The sequence below is a fragment of the Leucopleurus acutus genome, assembly GCF_964270905.1.
Source record: "Leucopleurus acutus genome assembly, chromosome: 1".
In the NCBI taxonomy this organism is placed as follows: domain Eukaryota; kingdom Metazoa; phylum Chordata; class Mammalia; order Artiodactyla; family Delphinidae; genus Leucopleurus; species Leucopleurus acutus.
The window spans coordinates 135,288,784-135,306,454 of record NC_139142.1 but is presented as its reverse complement, the minus strand read 5'-3'; the positions used below and the strand labels follow the sequence as shown (position 1 = coordinate 135,306,454).

Here is a 17,671-nt window from a genome sequence, read left to right as displayed (position 1 = left end):
CAGCTGAAGCACCTGACACATGCTATCTGACCATTTTTATCTCTAGGTCCTTTACAGCTCCAACGCATTTTGCCTTAGGAATCATCATTGGAGTCTAGGTTTTTGGTTTAAAACCCCCACTTCATCCGTGGGCGGAGCTCGTCCGCGGAGGAGCGGCTACCCCAGCCGCCAGCAGGAAGCGGCCGCCACGCCCCAAAGTGCCGCCAGCCCCGCCCGACCCGCTCTTCCGTTTCCGGTAGCGCGGCGCGGAGGTGGCGTCATCTGCGAGTGGCCGGCCGGCCGCCAGCGCGAAGACGCGCGATGTTGAGCCGGCTTCAGGAGCTGCGCAAGGAGGAGGAGACGCTGCTCCGGTTGAAAGCGGCCCTGCACGACCAGCTGAACCGGCTCAAGGTGACCCTGCGCCCCCCACTCCGCTCCTCCCTTCTGTCCCCTCGGCGCCCCGGGCCGCCCGGCTCTCCGCGGAGCCCAGGCGTCTGCGGCGCCCGCCTGCTGCCGCCGGTTAGCCTTTCCTCACCCGGCCTTCGCGGCTGGACCTGGTGGCTTACCGGCGCCTGGGGGGCTGGATTTGAGATTGTGGGTCCACCCCTCTAAGAATCTTGATCACGCAGGTCTGGGCTGAGACTCAGCCATCAGTTTGGCTAGTACACCCTCCCCCACACCGGACCCCTGCAGCCCCGGAAACGCGGACGGCCGCACCACGCGCTGAGGAAGGGAGACCTCCCGCAGGCTCGCCTAGGCTGCCCCTGCCCCCCATCGGCCTCCCCTCCCGAGCCCCTATTCTCTTTACTACCTAGTATGGTCGCTCGATACAGCTCTAGTCTCGCAAAGCCGACCGGCTGGCGGATGCGCCCACTCTGCGAAGGAAAACGGTGAGGCCCTGCGAGAAGAGACCAGCCACAAAGTAGTTCCCGGTAGCTCTTACCCCCGGAGCTGTTACCGACTCCACGGCCTTGACGAGGAGTTGAGATTGACACCCATCAGCGGCAGTTCCCAGGCCTCTGCGGAAGTCACCCCTTTCAGCCTCAGTGACACGCTCCTGCTAATTCCTGTTCGGCACTTCCAGGCTCTCTAAATCCAAGTGAGATGAGGGTTATGAAGGCTGTTTGTAAACTGAGAAGTATTGTCCACCTGCGACCTATGAAAACAGTGCGCTTTCCCTTAGGGTACATGTAATGGCTTGCACTTCTTTATGTTCTCACATCGCCGCAGTGCCCGTACCAGTGCCTAACGTGAGCGTGCTGACGATGGCCGCGGCCAGAGCCTAGATTCCTTTGTGCTCCGGGGAACGCTCCCATTTTCCAGTCTTCCTGCCTTCGATTTCTCATTACGGGGTAGACAAGCTTCGGGTGTGTGGAATCAGAAGACACCTGGCTTTATTTAGCGCATGCTTGTGTTTTCTCCCCTGGGCTGCTAGGTCTGGGGGAGTGGAAGCCTCGGCTCAGCTGGACCACCTGTTCACCGTAGGAGAAAGGGGCTGGAAGCTTTCTGTGCTGTTTCCTTAAGAGGTGGGGAAAGCTCGAGGAGCCCACCCTTCCCTCTGGAGCTTCACAGAGCTTACACTGTTTTCACTTCCTCTCATGATGCCCACAGCTTACAGCGTGCTCAGTACATCTCACCTACATCAGTAGCCCAATGACATAGTAAGGAAAGTGTCCCTGACTCTTCTTTTCCAGGTTGAAGAACTGGCCCTCCAGTCAATGATTAGTTCTGGGAGAGAAGATGAGATGCTGTCTTCTCAACCTGCGCCTGAACAGTCACATGATGTAAGCTTAATCAAGTGTGGGCCTGGGGAGTCCATTCTGCTCTTACGCTGCTTAGCCATCAAAAATTGTAAATTACGTTATCAAGCCCAAAGGACTCTGGGAAGTGGTGTTAAGAACTTTCCAGTTTAATAAACTGGATTGTCTGTATTACTGTTTTAAACAGGGAACATCTACCAGCTAGCTACACTGTGGTTGACTGTACTTTTATATTGCCTCGACCCTCCTATTCATCCACTTTCTCTAGTCACTCCAGTGAACCGGGGAGAGTGTGAAGATCTTTGCAGGAAGATGTCAAAACTCTTGCTGTTCTGTGAATAAGCAAGCTTGGGATTTAAAAATAGAGTGTAGCTTCAGCTACAAAGCCTAGTGCTAAAAAATGAGTTCTTGCCCTCATCATGTCCTTCTCTCACCAAATGCCCTCAGGAAAATCATCTTCTAAATATACCGTATTTGAACAGTTCTCCCAGATGTGTGTTAAGCATGTAAAACTATTGGAAAGCAGCACATCTAAGCCAGCATAATTCTTATGTAAAAACCATGTTTGTATATCAGGTAATATTCTATCAAATCTAGGGCATTTACTCTGCTCCCATTTTGGCAATGGGGGTTGGGGGGTCAGGGTAGAATTTGGAGAAATAGGAAACTGGCTACAGTTCTTAGTGATAAATATTGTGGATGAATACGCAATTGAGATTTTATTTGAAAACACTAATTTGTTTTGAGGCCAGTGTTCTTCTTACTAATCCATAATGTGTCCTTGACTAAAGCAGATGTTGGTGCATGTAGACAATGAAGCATCAATCAACCAGACCGCACTGGAGTTGAGCACAAGGAGCCATGTGCCAGAAGAGGAGGAGGAGGAGGAAGAATCAGATTCCTGAAGGGGAGAAGACCCAGGGTTAGTCACAGGAGTTAAGTTCTAAGCTGCAGGAACTTTCTCTCTTCAAAGAATTCTTGCCATGGGCCCTGTAGCCTCCTTTAAAAGGAAGCAAGAACTTTAGGAGGATGTGTAGTTGTAGAAATGGTTCCATCAATAACTCAAGTTTCAGAGTGCTTTAACCAAAATTAGTGACATACAGAAAAGCTGAGATGCAGTGTTTCAATATTGAGCAATATGGGTGGTGCTGTGTTTATATTCTGGTCAGATTCAGTAATTGTGTTCAAAACCAAAAACTTCCTCTGAAATGCTACTGAGAAGGTCTGGCATTTGCAAAAAGGGCAGAGTTTAAATACAAGCCAGCCTTTACAATCAACAAGGCCTCTTTTAAGAAAACCAATTATAAACACTGTTTGCATGCCATTGAACCCTTGTGAGCAGAGCAAGGCCACAGTGTGGGAGAGAAAGATGACAAAGAGGAGGAGAGAGGGCCACTTGAGAGCACAAGCTGTTGCCACCTCTCAGTGACATCGTAAAACGGCCTACTAACATGCTTTGTATGGCTGTTACCACATCTAGGTTGAGACATCACTATGGTAAAATGTGCTTAGAAATAAAGATAAATAGTCGTCATGCAGCTTGCTGCTTTCCAGACAGAAACAGAAAAGGGTCAGTTCCCCTGGGGCGAACAATATAGTAGGATGGTTGAAAACCCATTTCTGGACTTAGGAAATGTGCCATTGAAGGATCACTGGGCTTGGGAGGTTGGATTTTGTAATAAAGAGATGACAGTTACAGAGTAAGAGTTGTTAAACTTCGTATTTGAAGTTGAGACTCATTTCTGCATACTGTCCCTTTTCCACTGAATGTACAGACAAGCAGTTGCTTAATTTTATGAAAGTAATTGGCCCTGCCCAGAAAAGCCAAACAAAACACAAACAACCTCCTCAAGCACAGCTCCTTACAAAACTGTTCCAGAAGAGAGCACAGACATATTTGTTAATATTTCATTAAAGTTATTTTGAGCTACTCTTACAGGAAGTAGCCAGAAGTTTAAATGAGCATGTTTCTTGGAAAACACAGTGTGAAAATTATTTTGCAACAAAAAGCATCAAGGTACACATCTTGGGGTCTAACTTAAAACATGAGCATGGGTTTTTAAGAGCTAGAAAAGTTGGGTATGAATTCTAGCTTGACCACCAACTGGTTGCTTGCTTTTCACCTTTGCAGCTCACTTTCCCATCTGTAAAATGAGAGTACTTGTATCTGCTCTAGCAGTTTTACGGGTCCTTGTGAGACACTCACAAGGCATCCTTTAAAAATCCAACTATTGGCAATTTCCTGGTGGTCCAGTGGTTAGGACTCCGCGCTTTCACTGCCAAGGGCCCGGGTTCAATCCCTGGTGGGGGAACTAAGATCCTGCAAGCCTTGCGGCGGCTGGGGAAAAAAATCTGACTATTATTGGCATCTCAGTAAGGAAGTTTGAGTAAGGAATTTGGCCTGAGGAACTCAAAAAACACAGCAAGAGTGATGTAGGGAACATTCTTGAGAATTAGATCATTCTTGGTGAAAAGTACTAGGAAGAAATCTTTTTGACTCTCAAAATGAAATACCTTTGGATGTGAATAGAGGATTTAAAACACCCCTCAAAAGAAATTGACCTTGGAAGTGTTCAGATCCAGGTTTTAGACACCAGGTTGCCCCATTCATTAGTTGGCACACTTTGAGACATTCTCAGTGGTGGTGACATCCTCTCTGTTAGGAAAAGACCCTGGGTGTGAGTAGGGTGTGGGTCTTAAACCTCGTCTGAATGTTTGTGTATTGAAAACATGTAAGTTAGGCTGTTAACCTAGAACGGATGTTAGCCTCGCAGTGAGAAAAAATAAATGACTGGCTGAGGCAGCTGTGTATATATCGCACTGACCAGTTTTTAAAATCCTGGTTGTATCTCAGGCTCTGGTAGATCTAGAGTGGAACTACCTACTCAGGAGATTTACCTAAGTTCTGTTTTTTAATTTGAAAACGAAATAGGCCTTTTATTGTTAAATATATATTTATTTTGGTTTTCTGTCACCTGCTCTCGAAGAAAATGAGGGAAGGCAGCCTCACATATAACCTAAATCTCAGAAGTTACTGTTCAAAGAAAGAAAGGTAGCCAATTGAGACACAGCTTCATTTTCTGTGGCTTCACTGCTGCCCCACAGTCAGGACAAACCCAGGGCCAGGCACTTGTTTCCTCTCCAGGAAAGTGTCTCAGGTGTAACTGGAGAGAGAAGGGAAGCCATTGCTCAGTGGAGCACAGCAGCATGGCACAGTCCCGGGTGGAGGCTCCAGTGCCAGTCAGGCACCGGCCGCCCCCCAATCCTACCCCCACCTACTGTTTTTCCCTTGTATAAAAAGACGGAAGGAATCAGTGGCATCTTTTCACAGGTCCACAGGAAAAGTGGTTGAAAGATAAGGGTGCTTGCTGAGAAGAACTGGACAAAGTCCAAAGATTAGAATTACAGGAAGCCGCATTAGTCCAAAGCACTGAACTTGTCCTCAGTGTGGTATTTCCGCCTTCCAGCCTCCTTCCTGTCTTTGCCTTTTCCCTCTCAGTAATGTGTGGCTGCTAAATGCCTTGATTTCTTAGCACTACAGATATTGAAAATCCCTCCACAAAAGCAGAAATATCTTTCACCCTTTGAATTGATAGTATATTTATTAGAATAAGAGATCAGATTTGTTAAACGTCTGGATTAAAATGGTAAAAGGATTTCCATACAGTTTTTAGGCACTATACACACTGTTGTTTACAATAGCATCAGTACTTGGATTCGGGGAAAGATAAATCTCATACATGTTAATGCCTTGATCCATTTGTAACATTCAGAGTAACTCCACCATTTTAGAAACACTAATCCAAACTTAAAGAGACATAGCACTAAATATCCCACAGGGTATATTTAAAAATAAATACAGAAATACAACCAGAAGTCTACAGATCATCACAGTAGACAGACTGGTGAAGCCCCAGCTATCATGGCAGTGAAGGGCTCTGGCTAGATTTTGATGGAAACTGCTGAATTCTACACCAAAAGCAAAAACATAATGAAATAACATGATATACTCTCTCTGATGCTCATTTTCATAGCAGCAAAGCATGCTTCACATGCACTGCCTGTGAAGGATCTTACAAGGCCCCTTCCTACTCAGTTGGAAAGAAGGTAAGCCTGGCAAGAATGAAGTACCACCAAGTGTCAAAGAATCCCGAAAACACAGGCAGCCAGCCAGTCACGGTGTGGGAGAGCAGTGCAGTTTTCAGTAAGAAGGACGACCCACAGTCACCAAAGTTTCACTGTAGTTCAACATTGCACGTTTTGATCATCAGCATACACAAAAATAGCCCCAAGCACAAAGCCAGTCCACTCGGGAATAACGATAGTAATAAGAATAAAGATGAAAATATTGAAAATGACACAAGTAGAATTTTGGCACATGCTGTGTTCTTCATCCTTTGTCATAGGTAAAATGCACATCTGAACAGAGACAGGCATGGGAAGTAGGCCCAGAAGCAACATGGCATGCTGCTGGGCAGGGGACTCGGCTCTTCCCCAATGCTTAGATGCCAGCCACGTGGGTGGGTGTGCTGGGCTGGTTAAGGCCGATGGTGGAGCAGAGCCAACCTGCAAAATCCACTTCCTCAGCATCAGATCTCTTGATAAAAGCATGAACCTGTGTGTGAGGAAATGGACAGAAAGTGTATTTAAAAACCAAGGAGGAAAATTCAAGAATCCTGGGTCTGGAGGTTGTGCTACATTTGGAAGGTGCTCTGGGAGCCTGCCCTTGGCCAGTTGCAGGCCCAACCCCCTGGCTCTGCTGGTCTTACCCCTTCCCCAAGCCCGCTCTCTCTCAAATGGAGACAGCAGCTCTGCCTGCAGTGCCTCGCAGCGTTGTTAAAGGAGCAAAGGAACTGATGAACTTGAAAGCGCATGTTACGCTGACCAGGCTCTACATGGCATGTGAGTTCAGACATTCAGTATCCCACTCCTCCTCCTACCACCACCACCACCATGTAGGAGACAAAGTTACTTGGTGAGGGTACTGAATCTTAAGATAGTACTACAAAAAGGCCCTGTCCCCTTGCAGGGGTGGGCTGGCCCTTTTCCCTGGACTCCCTCTGGCTGCAGGGTCATCCCGGCTTTTCCATTAAACTGATAGGAGGACAGGGGAGATATGTTGGGTATCCTGCAGGCCCCTGATCAGCTGGACTACAGTGGTCAAGGCAGAGCAGGGTATGGGCTCTGGAAATACTGGATAGATGACTGACAGAGGAGAACAAATGAGTAAGCAGGTGGCAGTGTAAGAATCTGAAATAAATGACTTACCATGAGTTGCTTCAAATCTGCTCTCTCTGCAGGGTTTTTTATTAAGCTTAAAGGAAGAAAGAGTGTGAGAGCTCTTGCTTGGCACTGGTTCTAATTCAGATTACTTACATGTGCATGCATGCCCGTCCTCCCCACACCCCATAGGCTCTGAGGAAGAGTGCCTAAGCCTTACCCACCTTCCTGTTCTTAGCAGAGTGTCACACCCACAGCAGGTTAATAAACGCTTGTTGAATTAAACTAAGGCCAAAAGGCAATATGCCAGTCCCTTTACAGTAAGTGCTGAGCGCAGCAGCTGTTTTGCCCACTGCTAGAGTCAGATAGGTCACCGACGTCCTAGCACTCTGGATGAAGGGCAGCAGCTAAAGGGTAAAAGGCAAAGCTGTGCTCTCCAAGATGGATGCGGAGCCTGACAAAACCAAAGTACTTTCAGAGAACAGGAGGTGACTTACCATTTATTCACAAAGTCTTGAAATTCCAGACTGAATACTCCACTGGGCAATTTTGGAGGAGGCTGCAAGTACATGTGAAGACATAAGAAATGCCCAGTGTCCTGCTCCACCCATCTCTCCCTTCCCCACTCCCACCTCTGGGCAGTGCTGCCCTTATCCAGTCAAGGAAAGGCACGGGTGAGAGGCCAATGGCTGCTACTGGGTTACCCTGTTGGAACCATCAATCTCAAACCAGTCGGAACTGGGGCCAGGTCAGTGTTCTGAGCACTCACTTGTCTAGTGACTGAATAAATCACTGTTCCTCTCTGAGCCTCAGATGACCCTTCTGTGAAACGAGGAGGTTGGGCTTAACAATCCCTGGGGCTCTTTTTAGCTCGGAGGCTCTACCACTGTACATCTTGGAGTGTGGCAGGGAAACAGAACCATCAATTACCAGGAACAGCAGCTAGGGGGTGTGCAAACCACTAGGCATAGCCCAGCCCGGACAGCACCTGTAAGGCTGGCTAAATAATAAAATGTTTACCCCTCCTGAGCTCTGAAGGAGCACACAAAGGTTAAAAAACCATTAACTGGCAGAGCGCTGGGTCTGGGAGAATGTTACCTACACACTCACTGCAGGAATCAGGGTGTTTGCAGGTATCAGAGCAAGCACACTGGCAGGAGCCCTCGTCTTTCCAGGGTGCATGGTGGAGATCACACAGGGCAAGGCCCTGGGACACCCTGCTCATGCACCACACAGCCCCCCACCCTTCTTGTGACCCGTACTGGGGTTCTGTGCAGCTTCCTTGTGAGCTGACTCCCCGACACTGCTCTGATGTGTAACCCAAGTCAACAGGTGATTGGAGACTAAAAATCAAACACTAACGTTACCAGAGGAGTCCAGCCTAGTCCTCTTCCCCTGAACGCCTTATCAGAACAGCAGGTGAATAAGCCTGATCCCAGGTCATGGCCTAAAGGCCAGCTTTTGGGGCCCACGGTGCTGAGGGGGGACGAAGGGACTATTCAAGGGAGAGGCCAGGCAAGGGAGAGGCGGTGTGCCAACAGAGTGTGAGGTGCAGGCCACCTGTCACCACTGTGCAGCCCAGCCTCCTGGGAGGTAGGATGGGGGCTAAGAGGAGAAGGTGGGAAGGAAGGAAGAGCGCTAGGGGGGACGGGCCTGAGCTGCTTTTCATCTTGGAGCCTGTTTCCTTAGCTGTATGAAAAGGATAACAAAACCAATGTGGCCCACCTGAGCAGTGCTTGGAGCACTCAGTAGGAAAATGAATGTGAAAATATCTAAGAAATCGGTGCACACTAGGTGACTGGCAACGATTTGACCTCAGCCATCCCTTCCCTTAATGTGGCTCCCACCCAGCACGACCCAGTTTAGGTCCCAGCACGAGAGGATGGCTTTCCTAACACAAATGCAACACATTCTGCCTTCCTTGAGTCCTTAAGCAGCCTGGATCAGATCCCGAACTTGCTGTGTCCCACAGTGCTTAGCATAAAGCTGTGCAGCCAGGCAGTAAAGAGAGCTGAACTAAGCTCTCCAGTAGGCTGTGAACCAGTGACAGTGATTTTTTAACTGCTGGGGTGAGCCAGGATTTTCCCCGCTGAGTTTGTAATGAACAAGGGGACCTATCTGAGCCTTTGGGGGTCTGGTTTTAGAGAGCAGTAAGAATGCCTGAAACTCCACTAGTCTCAAGGAAGAAGAAAATGGGGTGATGCCCTTTACCATGCACTTCAGCCGAGTGGGAGGCCTCCAGCTGCCTCCCAAACAGGTCAGAGCTAGACCATTCTCTTCCTCTACCCATGCTGCTCCAGACACCGAGAGCAATGGCCTTCCTTAATCACCTGAAATCCTGTCCTGCCCTCAGGCTCCTCCAGCCCTGCCCCACCCTCCTCTGAGCAGCCATGGTGCTAGTCCCTAGCTTCCCGCTCCCCCAAACCCAAACTGATGAATACTTGTCAGTCCCTTCCTTGATCCTTTTTACATTTAAACATACTGGTATATATATTTCACAAATAATATATCTTCTTTGTATTAAAGTTAGCCAACAGCAATTGAATCACCTGTTATTCCATCACTTCAAGATAAATCACTACATCATATTACTTTCCAGGCTTTATGTGCACATACATGCGTACATAGATTTCTTTAAAGAACCAATCATGGTATGCATACTATTTTATAATCTGCTTTTTTCACACAACTAATAGTGGATATTTTCCATATCTCTTTCTGCACTGTCACTTTTTATGTTCATTGCTTTATATGGAGAAAACCATATATTGCAGTTACACGTGCATTTACCTTGCCTCCCCTACACAATCTAACAGTCTTTAAGACCTGAGACTGTTTTTCCATTTGTGGATCCTCATGTCACTCCTACCGCCACCCGACAGTGCTTAGCACATAGTAAGTGCACAAGAAATGCTAGGTGAAAAAAAGGAAATGCCTGGTGAAGGAAGGATGAGAATGTAAATGGGCAGGGGGAGGCTCCTGAATCTGAGAGAGGAGGAGGGACTCAGAGCTGCATGAAGCTGTTCCTGGGGAAGGGACTTCTGCAGCCTCTCATCCAGCCACCCAATTCCAGGATCATGATGCACAAACCAGGACACACAAATCTTGAAGCCCAGGCAGCCCACACTGTGGGAACAGTTCAGAGGTTTCCCAGACAAATCAACTGTGAGTTTTTTTCTTAGGAGGAGCAAATAAATTCCAAAAGCCATGCAGTACCTTACCTCATTGACTATGTAATCCAACAACTCAAAAATTGCCATGGGAGGTCGGCTGTCCATTCCATAAGCTACAGATTTTATAAAAAGAGAAAAGAAAACACTTCTCAGAAACAGAAGGTTATTTGCCAATATGAGGCTAGGGGTGGGCATGGACCCTAGTGACTAGAACAGAGTGTGGATGATAAAGAGAGACAGAAGAGCCACAGATAAGGCCTGAACGCAGAGGGGACCAGCCAAAGCCACGGAGTCAGCTGACCAGGGTTGGAGTCTGGGCTCTGCCGCATCCAAGCTTTGTGACCTTAGGTAAATCAGCTGAGCACTGAGCCTCGTTTTGAGTTTTGTAGAGATGGGTAAAAATTATGTCCGCCTTTCTCCCCTTCCTTACACTGAAAGAGGAGCAAATGAGATAATAACTAAATCCTTTAGAGTTATTCAGTTTTCATTTTCCCTGAACTTGGGTCTCTTCCTCTTGGCTCTCCGGGGCCACAGCCACCAGCCCCTGCAACAACCCGCCATCGGCTACCCCTGCCCCCTCCTGTTTTTCCTTTCATACGTGCCCTCTCCCATGTGGGCCTCATGGAGGTAAAGACCAGGTCTCCCTGGTCAGACAGGAATGTCCTAGCAGGAGCTACATCAGAAGATGATAGCTGGGCCAGGATCTTCCAATACCAGGTTTCCTTCACAGTTCAGAAAGGCAGGCAGTGCTACACAGTGCTTGCCACCTCAGAGTCAGACCTGGCCACTTACAAATAAATGCATGTGGCGAGTCAAGCACTCTGTGCCTCAGTTTCCTCACGTCTAAAATGGAAATTAGAGTAGTGCTCACACACGACTGCTATTAAAATTAGACAACGCCAGGCAAATCTATGGAGATAGAAAGTAGACTGGTGGTTGCCCGGGGGTCTGGGTGGGGCAGCTGGGAGTGATTGCTAATGGAGATGGTTCCTTTCTGGGAGGATGGAAATGTTCTTGAATTACACAGTGGTGATGGTTGTACAACATGGAGGAATACACTAAAAACCACTGAACTGTAAATTTTAAAATGTGCGTTTTATGTTATGTTAATTTTATCTCAATTTTTTAAAAAAATCTACCTAAAACAAAGTCATGATTTTTAAAATTGGACAATACATAAAAAATACTAGGCACAGTACCAGGAACACAGTGGGCACTCAACAAATGGTAGGAAGTTGTTGGTAATAATAATTTCCTACATGTGGAGACCCATGCCCCAGCCTGGCTCCAGAGACAGAGAATCAGCCCTCCAGAAACCCCTGACAGCAAAAGACCACCCACAGGCCAAGCTGGGGCCACACCAGGCCACTCACAGCTGAGGGGCCTTCCGGGAGTCCTTGGCCGGGGCGGTGTCTCAGCCGCATCTCCCTCCACCTGGCACCCAAACACCAGCTCCAGCTCCTTGGCATCTGGAGGAGGGATGGGATACCTCCCGACCGCCATCTCAACCAGAGAGAGCCCCATGCTCCAGATGTCCGACTGCACCGAGTAATGAGTCCCCTGGAGTCTTTCTGGCTGCAGGAGAGACAGACACATTTATCACCTGTGAGCTAGCTTGGCCCACGCAGAAGAGGGATGGGTGAGTCCTCATGAATACCTGGGGCTTCCTGCCCCTTTGAGGCTTGCTTGCACTGCAAGAGAGTGCAGGGCTGCCCTGCTTGGTCCCAGCCCTGGGTCCACTGATGCATTTTATCTTCTTCTGCCCCTTCCTCTCCAGAGCTCACATCCTGTTTCAGGACCTCCACTAACCTCTTTAATTTGGCTTCCCACCTGCCCCCAAATACTGTATCTACCAAATCCTACCTGGCTCCCGTGGGTCTGACCCCTAACTCCTATCTCCCCTATAACCTGCCCTGAACTAACAGCATCCTACCCAGCTGGGCCCTGGCTAAGCTTCAGCTGTGGCTCCAGCTTTGCTCATCCTCGTCACTGTCTTGCATGTGCAGGACAGCTTATCCAAAGCCCAGCATGAGAGGCTCATCTTGAGTCCTGAGTCCAAAAACATGAAGCTTCTGGAACATGGGTCATGAATGAGGTATCAGTGGGTAGAAAGAACACTGGCCTTGAGAGTAAGGAAAGCTGAGTTCTAAGACCAGCTTTGCCACTAACTCACTGTTCTTGGGCAACATCGAAGAGTAGAAAAGGCAAAGGATCTGGGTTCAAGTCCCAAGTCTGGGACTTACAAGCTAGGTGATCCTGAGCCTCAGTTTCCTCGGGCTAATGAAATGGGACTAACAACATAACAAAATGGGGCTAATGATGATAGTAACAACATAACAAAATACCTGCTCTACTAACTAGGGCACTGGAAAGGTCAAATCAAATGAAAATGTATGTTAGATGTTGCAAAATGTTATGCAAATATGAGTTGTTATTGGTGAGAATAGTCAAAGAGAAAGAAATATTATATATAGTGCTATACAAAGCATTACTTTTACTGAGCATTAATTGAAATAGTACATGTATTTCAAGAACCCTACCAAAAAAAAAAAATCTTTATTCTGACCGTCATGCACTTATTTAGACATCAAATTCATTTCACCCATAGGATTTTTCACTAACCCCAACACTGAACTATTTTGGAACTGACCATGTAACCACAAAAACCCAAACCACTAAACCCTGGATCAATGTAAGTTCCAGGGCCTGTTCATCGATTTTGAACTCGATAGATGGCAGCTGAGTAGCCCAGGGTGCTAGCTGCTCAGTTTTTAGACATTTATGGAAGAAGCTGAAGAGCTGATGGGCTTCATGCCTTTATCCACTGGAATGGAGGGGGTGGCGATGTGGGTCAGCACCAGGTAAGTCATGTTACCAGTGGCTGGAGCCAGTGTGGGCGGGGGACAGACAAGAAGGAATGAGGGTGTGAGCAGGACCTTCCACACAGGGCGGCCAGGAGCAGCTGCCGAATCCTACCTAAGAGGCAAGTGAGAGCCTGCAGTGCAGAGGGGGACTGACCGGCAAGGAAGCCCGGCTTTCAACGCCGGCTCTGCAAGGTGAAGTGAGAGCCTGCAGTGCGAAGGGGGACTGACCGGCAAGGAAGCCTGGCTTTCAACGCCAGCTCTGCAAGGTGAAGTGGGCAGGTCACTTCACCTCCCTGAGTCTACGTTTCCTCGTCTCTAAAATGGGTACACTCATCTTTACTTCATGGGACAACCATATAGATCAGAGGATCACCACTCCAGGATGTGAAAGTCCTTGAAGAGTGTACAGAAAACACAACGCGCTAAGATGCCCTGAGCCCCCGTGTCGGCCCCTCCTTCCACCTCCGCGAAGGCCTCCCACTCACTCCAGCTAATGCTCCTCTACTCTGCCCTGGCCAGCACTCACCCAGAGCCACATTTCCCCTTTCTGAATCGTACTCACGAGCATGTTAGCCATTTACTCACCCATTCAGTCAACCAAACATTCACTCACTTGCCAAGAATTCCCTGAACATCTACAGCGTGCCAGGAGCCAAGCCAGACCCTTGGGACAACAGAGACACCTCTGGCCCTATCCCTGCCCCCCAGGGAGCTGGTTGTATGGGGGAAGCAAAAGAACATGCCAATGTCACTCCTGGGCTTGGTGGAAGCCAGCAGGGCTAGAAGCAGGAAACACCAGGTAGGTGTGCTGTGGTGAGAGATGGGCAGGTAACTGGGAGACATGCAGTGAGGAGGGAGAGAAGAGGCTGGACTGGGGAGACAATTCTGAATAGACTCACAGGAGTTGGGGGTTGCTAGATGCTAAAAGGATGGGGAGCTGGGAAGAGAGGTTAAAGGCTGATGCTCAGGTTTCTACCTTGAAAAACTAAGGAAACAGTGATGCCATTTACTGCTAAAGGAAATGGTGGGGCAATGTGGGGTGGGGGCATGTCTGGGCATGTCAGTCTGAGCGTCTGAAGACGATCAGGCAGAGGTCCTGAGGGTAGCTGGAGCTCAATGTCTTCAGAATGGAAGCCAAGCTCTGGGAAACATCCAAGTGCCAGTGAGAGCTGAAGCTGTGATCCTACTATCTCTTCCACTGAGTCAGGGCCCCAGGGCCCCAACCATGCTCCAAGGCCTGTGAAAGGCCAAGACCATCTCCCCATCAGACTTTGATCTCCTCTGGGAGGGGACCACAATGCCTCATCCCTCGTTCTTTCTCACCCACCCCCATCACCCAAGCACAAGGGTCTGGCTCCGTAGGGGAAGGCACCCACTTGGCTTCTATTCCTGATCAGATAAGAAGCTGGAAAAATGGAACGAGGTGCTCATACCGACATGTAGGACCTTGTGCCCACGAAGGAGTTGGCCATGGAGTCGATGAGCTGCCCGCTGACCCCAAAGTCACAGAGCTTGATCTCCCCACGGGAGTTCACTAGGATGTTGGAAGGCTTGACATCTGTAGGGAAAAGAAAACAGACAAGTAGAGAACTGACACAGGTAGGTTGGGAAGGGGAAGGTCAGCACTCCCCAGACAGACCAGCCCTGACCACGAATGCCACGACACACCCCAGCCCCCATCACAGAGCCAGCCCCTGGCTTAGGAGCACTGGACACCAAGGCCCCTTACTGCCCTTCGTTCAGGGTTCGAGGAAGGGCTGTCAGCAGAGGAATGACAAGCTGCTGTAGAAGCGGGACAAAAAGCCAGTGTTTTCCACTCTTTGAGAATCCAGACTGCGCCAGATGACCCACAGGAAGGAGTCAGTTACCATGAATGATCAAGATTTCAAGCTCTGTTGTTTCAACTGCCCCTGTTGGCAAGACACAATATCTGCCGCCGGATCATAAGGTAGGAAGACATAATAAGACCTGGATGCTTGCTGAGGCTACAGACCAAAGACTAAAGGAGGATGGGATGGAGGCAGGAACTCCTATTATTTATTTTTTTGTGGAATGTCCTATAAATATCACTTAAATCTATCTGGTCAACTGTGTCATTTAAAGCTTGTGTTTCCTTATTAATTTTCTGTCTGGATGACCTGTCCATTTGTGTAAGTGAGGTGTTAAAGTCCCCCACTATTATTGTGTTATTGTCGATTTCCTCTTTTATAGCTGTTAGCAGTTGCCTTATGTATTGAGGGGCTCCTATCTTGGGTGCATATATATTTATAATTGTTATATCTTCCTCTTGGATTGATCCCGTGATCATTATGTAGTGTTCTTCCTTGTCTCTTGTAACATTCTTTATTTTAGATTCTATTTTATCTGATATGAGTATTGCTACTCTAGCTTTCTTTTGATTTCCATTTGCATGGAATATCTTCTTCCATCCCCTCACTTTCAGTCTGTATGTGTCCCTAGGTCTGAAGTGGGTCTCTTGTAGACAGCATATATATGGGTCTTTTTTTTTTGTTTCCATTCAGTGAGCCTGTGTCTCTGCGTTGGAGCATTTAATCCATTCATATTTAAGGTAATTATCATTATGTATGTTCATGTTACCACTTTCTTAATTGTTTTGAGTTTGTTTTTGCAGGTCCTTTTATTCTCCTGTGTTTCCCACATAGAGAAGTTCCTTTAGCATTTGCTGTAGAGATGATTTGGTGGTGCTGAATCCTCTTAGCTTTTGCTTGTCTGTAAAGCTTTTGATTTTTCTGTCGAACCTGAATGAGATCCTTGCTGGGTAGAGTAACCTTGGCTGTAGGTTTTTCCCTTTCTTCAATTTAAATATATTGTGCCACTCCCTTCTGGCTTGTAGAGTTTCTGCTGAGAAATCAGCTGTTAACCTTATGTGAGTTCCCTTATATGGCATTTGTCGCTTTTCCCTCGCTGCTTTCAATAATCTCTTTGTCTTAAATTTTTGTCCGTTTGATTACTGTGTGTCTCTGTGTGTTTCTCCTTGGGATTATCCTGCCTGGGACTCTCTGCACTTTCTGGACTTGGGTGGCTATTTCCTTTCCCATGTGAGGGAAATTTTCAACTATAATCTCTTCAAATATTTTCTCGGGTCCCCTCTCTCTCTCTCTCTTCTCCTTCTGGGACCCCTATAATGCAAATGTTGGTGCGCTTAATGTTGTCCCAGATGTCTCTTAGGCTGTCTTCACTTCTCTCCTTTCCTTTTTCTTTATTCTGTTCCATGGCAGTGAATTCCACCATTCTGTCTTCCAGGTCACCCATCCATTTTTCTGACTCAGTTATTCTGCTATTGATTCCCTCCAGTGTATTTTTCATTCCAGTCACTGCATTGTTCATCTCTGTCTGTTTGTTCTTTAATTCCCCCAGGTCCTCGCCAATCATTTCTTGCATCTTCTGGATCCCCGCCTCCATTTCTTTCCGAGGTCCCGGATCATCTTCACCATCATTATTCTGAATTCTTTCTTGGAAGGTTGCCTATCTCCACTTCATTCAGTTGTCCCTCTGGGGTTCCATCTTGTGACTTCATCCGGTACATACTCCTCCGCATTTTCTTTTTGTTTATCTTTCTGTGAATGTGGTTTTCATTCCACAGGCTGCAGGATTGTAGACCTTCTTGCCTCTTCTGTATGCCCTTTGGTGGATGAGGCTATCCAAGAGGCCTGTGCAAGCTTCCTGATGGGAGGGGCTGGTGGTGGTTAGAGCTGTGTGTTGCTGTGGTGGCGGAGCTCCTATTATTGACCTCATGCACAGAGCATGTGGGTTTTATAAATGTGTGTGCCAGGGGCTGGGAGCCAGCTTTTGATTCTCTTTCACTGAAGTCACATCCCTAACAGCCTGCTCAACTGCATCTACCTGTTAGTCAGGGAGAGTCTCTTGCTACCAAGGCCAGAGAACTAGGGAGGCCTGAAAGCTGCTCCTCAGGGTGAAGGCAGTGCCCCCAGCACCAGCCCCATTCCCCTTCCCTGCACTCGGACCATCCCCGCGGCCCGCCCTGGCTCCCATCACCAATATTGGTCCACTGGCTCTTCCCTTTGCCAAGAGGTGAATTTCCAAATGTTTTTCTTCTACCATCTCCTCTGATTCAAACAACTGCCCCGTGAAGCAGGCAGAGCAGAGCCAAGAATTCTCACTTACTGAGACTTGGTAAAGGTCCCCAGGGCTTTGTGGACAGACATCAGCAAAGCAAACAATGAGGCCGGCTCAAGAGCAGGCCAAACCCAGGAGCAAAATCGTAACCCTGCCAGGGAATCTTTGACGGAAGTAATGCAGACACTATATAGGACATCTGGAGAACCAGAGGAAAAAAATGAAACCCCCATAATTCCAACCTACCAGAGCCACTATTAACATTTTATTATTTTCCCCTTCAATACGCATATGAATGTGTTTATTTATCCTTAAACAGATTCTAACAGATCCATTTAAGTATCTTTCCAAGCGTAAACTGAAAAAAAAAAAATCACCCTCTCATATCCCAGTAAGTCCTTCACCTGCCTACCTCCACCCAGCCCCTCATCATCCCCAGCCTGGGTCAGGTCCTAACCACAGGCCCCAGCCAGCTCTAGCCTCTCTCCACCCACCACAGGCTCCACCAGGGCAGGGATGTTGGCTATCTGCCTCGCCCCTGTAACTGCAGAGCTAGGACGATACCTGGTACATAGGA

General features: G+C 47.9%; 2 protein-coding genes across 3 annotated transcripts in view; one reads left to right on the top strand and one right to left on the bottom strand.

Annotated features, from left to right (window-relative positions):
* The first annotated feature begins 278 nt into the window (after nucleotides 1-278).
* On the top strand, nucleotides 279-3,849 carry SNAPC5 (small nuclear RNA activating complex polypeptide 5). 2 transcript variants are annotated; one of them, XM_082839274.1, is made up of 3 exons: nucleotides 279-390; nucleotides 1,674-1,763; nucleotides 2,534-3,849. In XM_082839274.1, the coding sequence occupies exons 1-3, from the start codon at nucleotides 301-303 to the stop codon at nucleotides 2,642-2,644; spliced, it is 291 nt and encodes a 96-aa protein (XP_082695400.1). In that variant the 5' UTR covers nucleotides 279-300; the 3' UTR covers nucleotides 2,645-3,849. The 2 variants fall into 2 exon arrangements, with proteins under 2 accessions (XP_082695400.1, XP_082695399.1); XM_082839273.1 differs by having other exon boundaries at nucleotides 2,531-3,849.
* A 1,340-nt stretch (nucleotides 3,850-5,189) lies between these two features.
* Nucleotides 5,190-17,671, bottom strand: part of MAP2K1 (mitogen-activated protein kinase kinase 1) — a 79,535-nt gene continuing 67,053 nt past the window's right edge. The window contains exons 6-11 of the mRNA XM_082853905.1: nucleotides 14,430-14,554; nucleotides 11,506-11,707; nucleotides 10,181-10,245; nucleotides 7,457-7,518; nucleotides 7,008-7,053; nucleotides 5,190-6,354 (exon numbers count right to left, since the gene is read on the bottom strand). Of these exons, the coding sequence (XP_082710031.1) occupies nucleotides 6,241-6,354; nucleotides 7,008-7,053; nucleotides 7,457-7,518; nucleotides 10,181-10,245; nucleotides 11,506-11,707; nucleotides 14,430-14,554 (614 nt within the window). The 3' untranslated portion in view covers nucleotides 5,190-6,240. The remainder of the gene's footprint in view (nucleotides 6,355-7,007; nucleotides 7,054-7,456; nucleotides 7,519-10,180; nucleotides 10,246-11,505; nucleotides 11,708-14,429; nucleotides 14,555-17,671) is intronic.

Coding starts and splice junctions, on each gene's coding strand:
- SNAPC5 (XM_082839273.1), top strand. CDS start 301: ATGTTGAGCCGGCTTCAGGAGCTGCGCAAGGAGGAGGAGACGCTGCTC. Junction 391..1,673: donor ACCAGCTGAACCGGCTCAAG/GTGACCCTGCGC, acceptor CTTCTTTTCCAG/GTTGAAGAACTGGCCCTCCA. Junction 1,764..2,530: donor CGCCTGAACAGTCACATGAT/GTAAGCTTAATC, acceptor CCTTGACTAAAG/CAGATGTTGGTGCATGTAGA.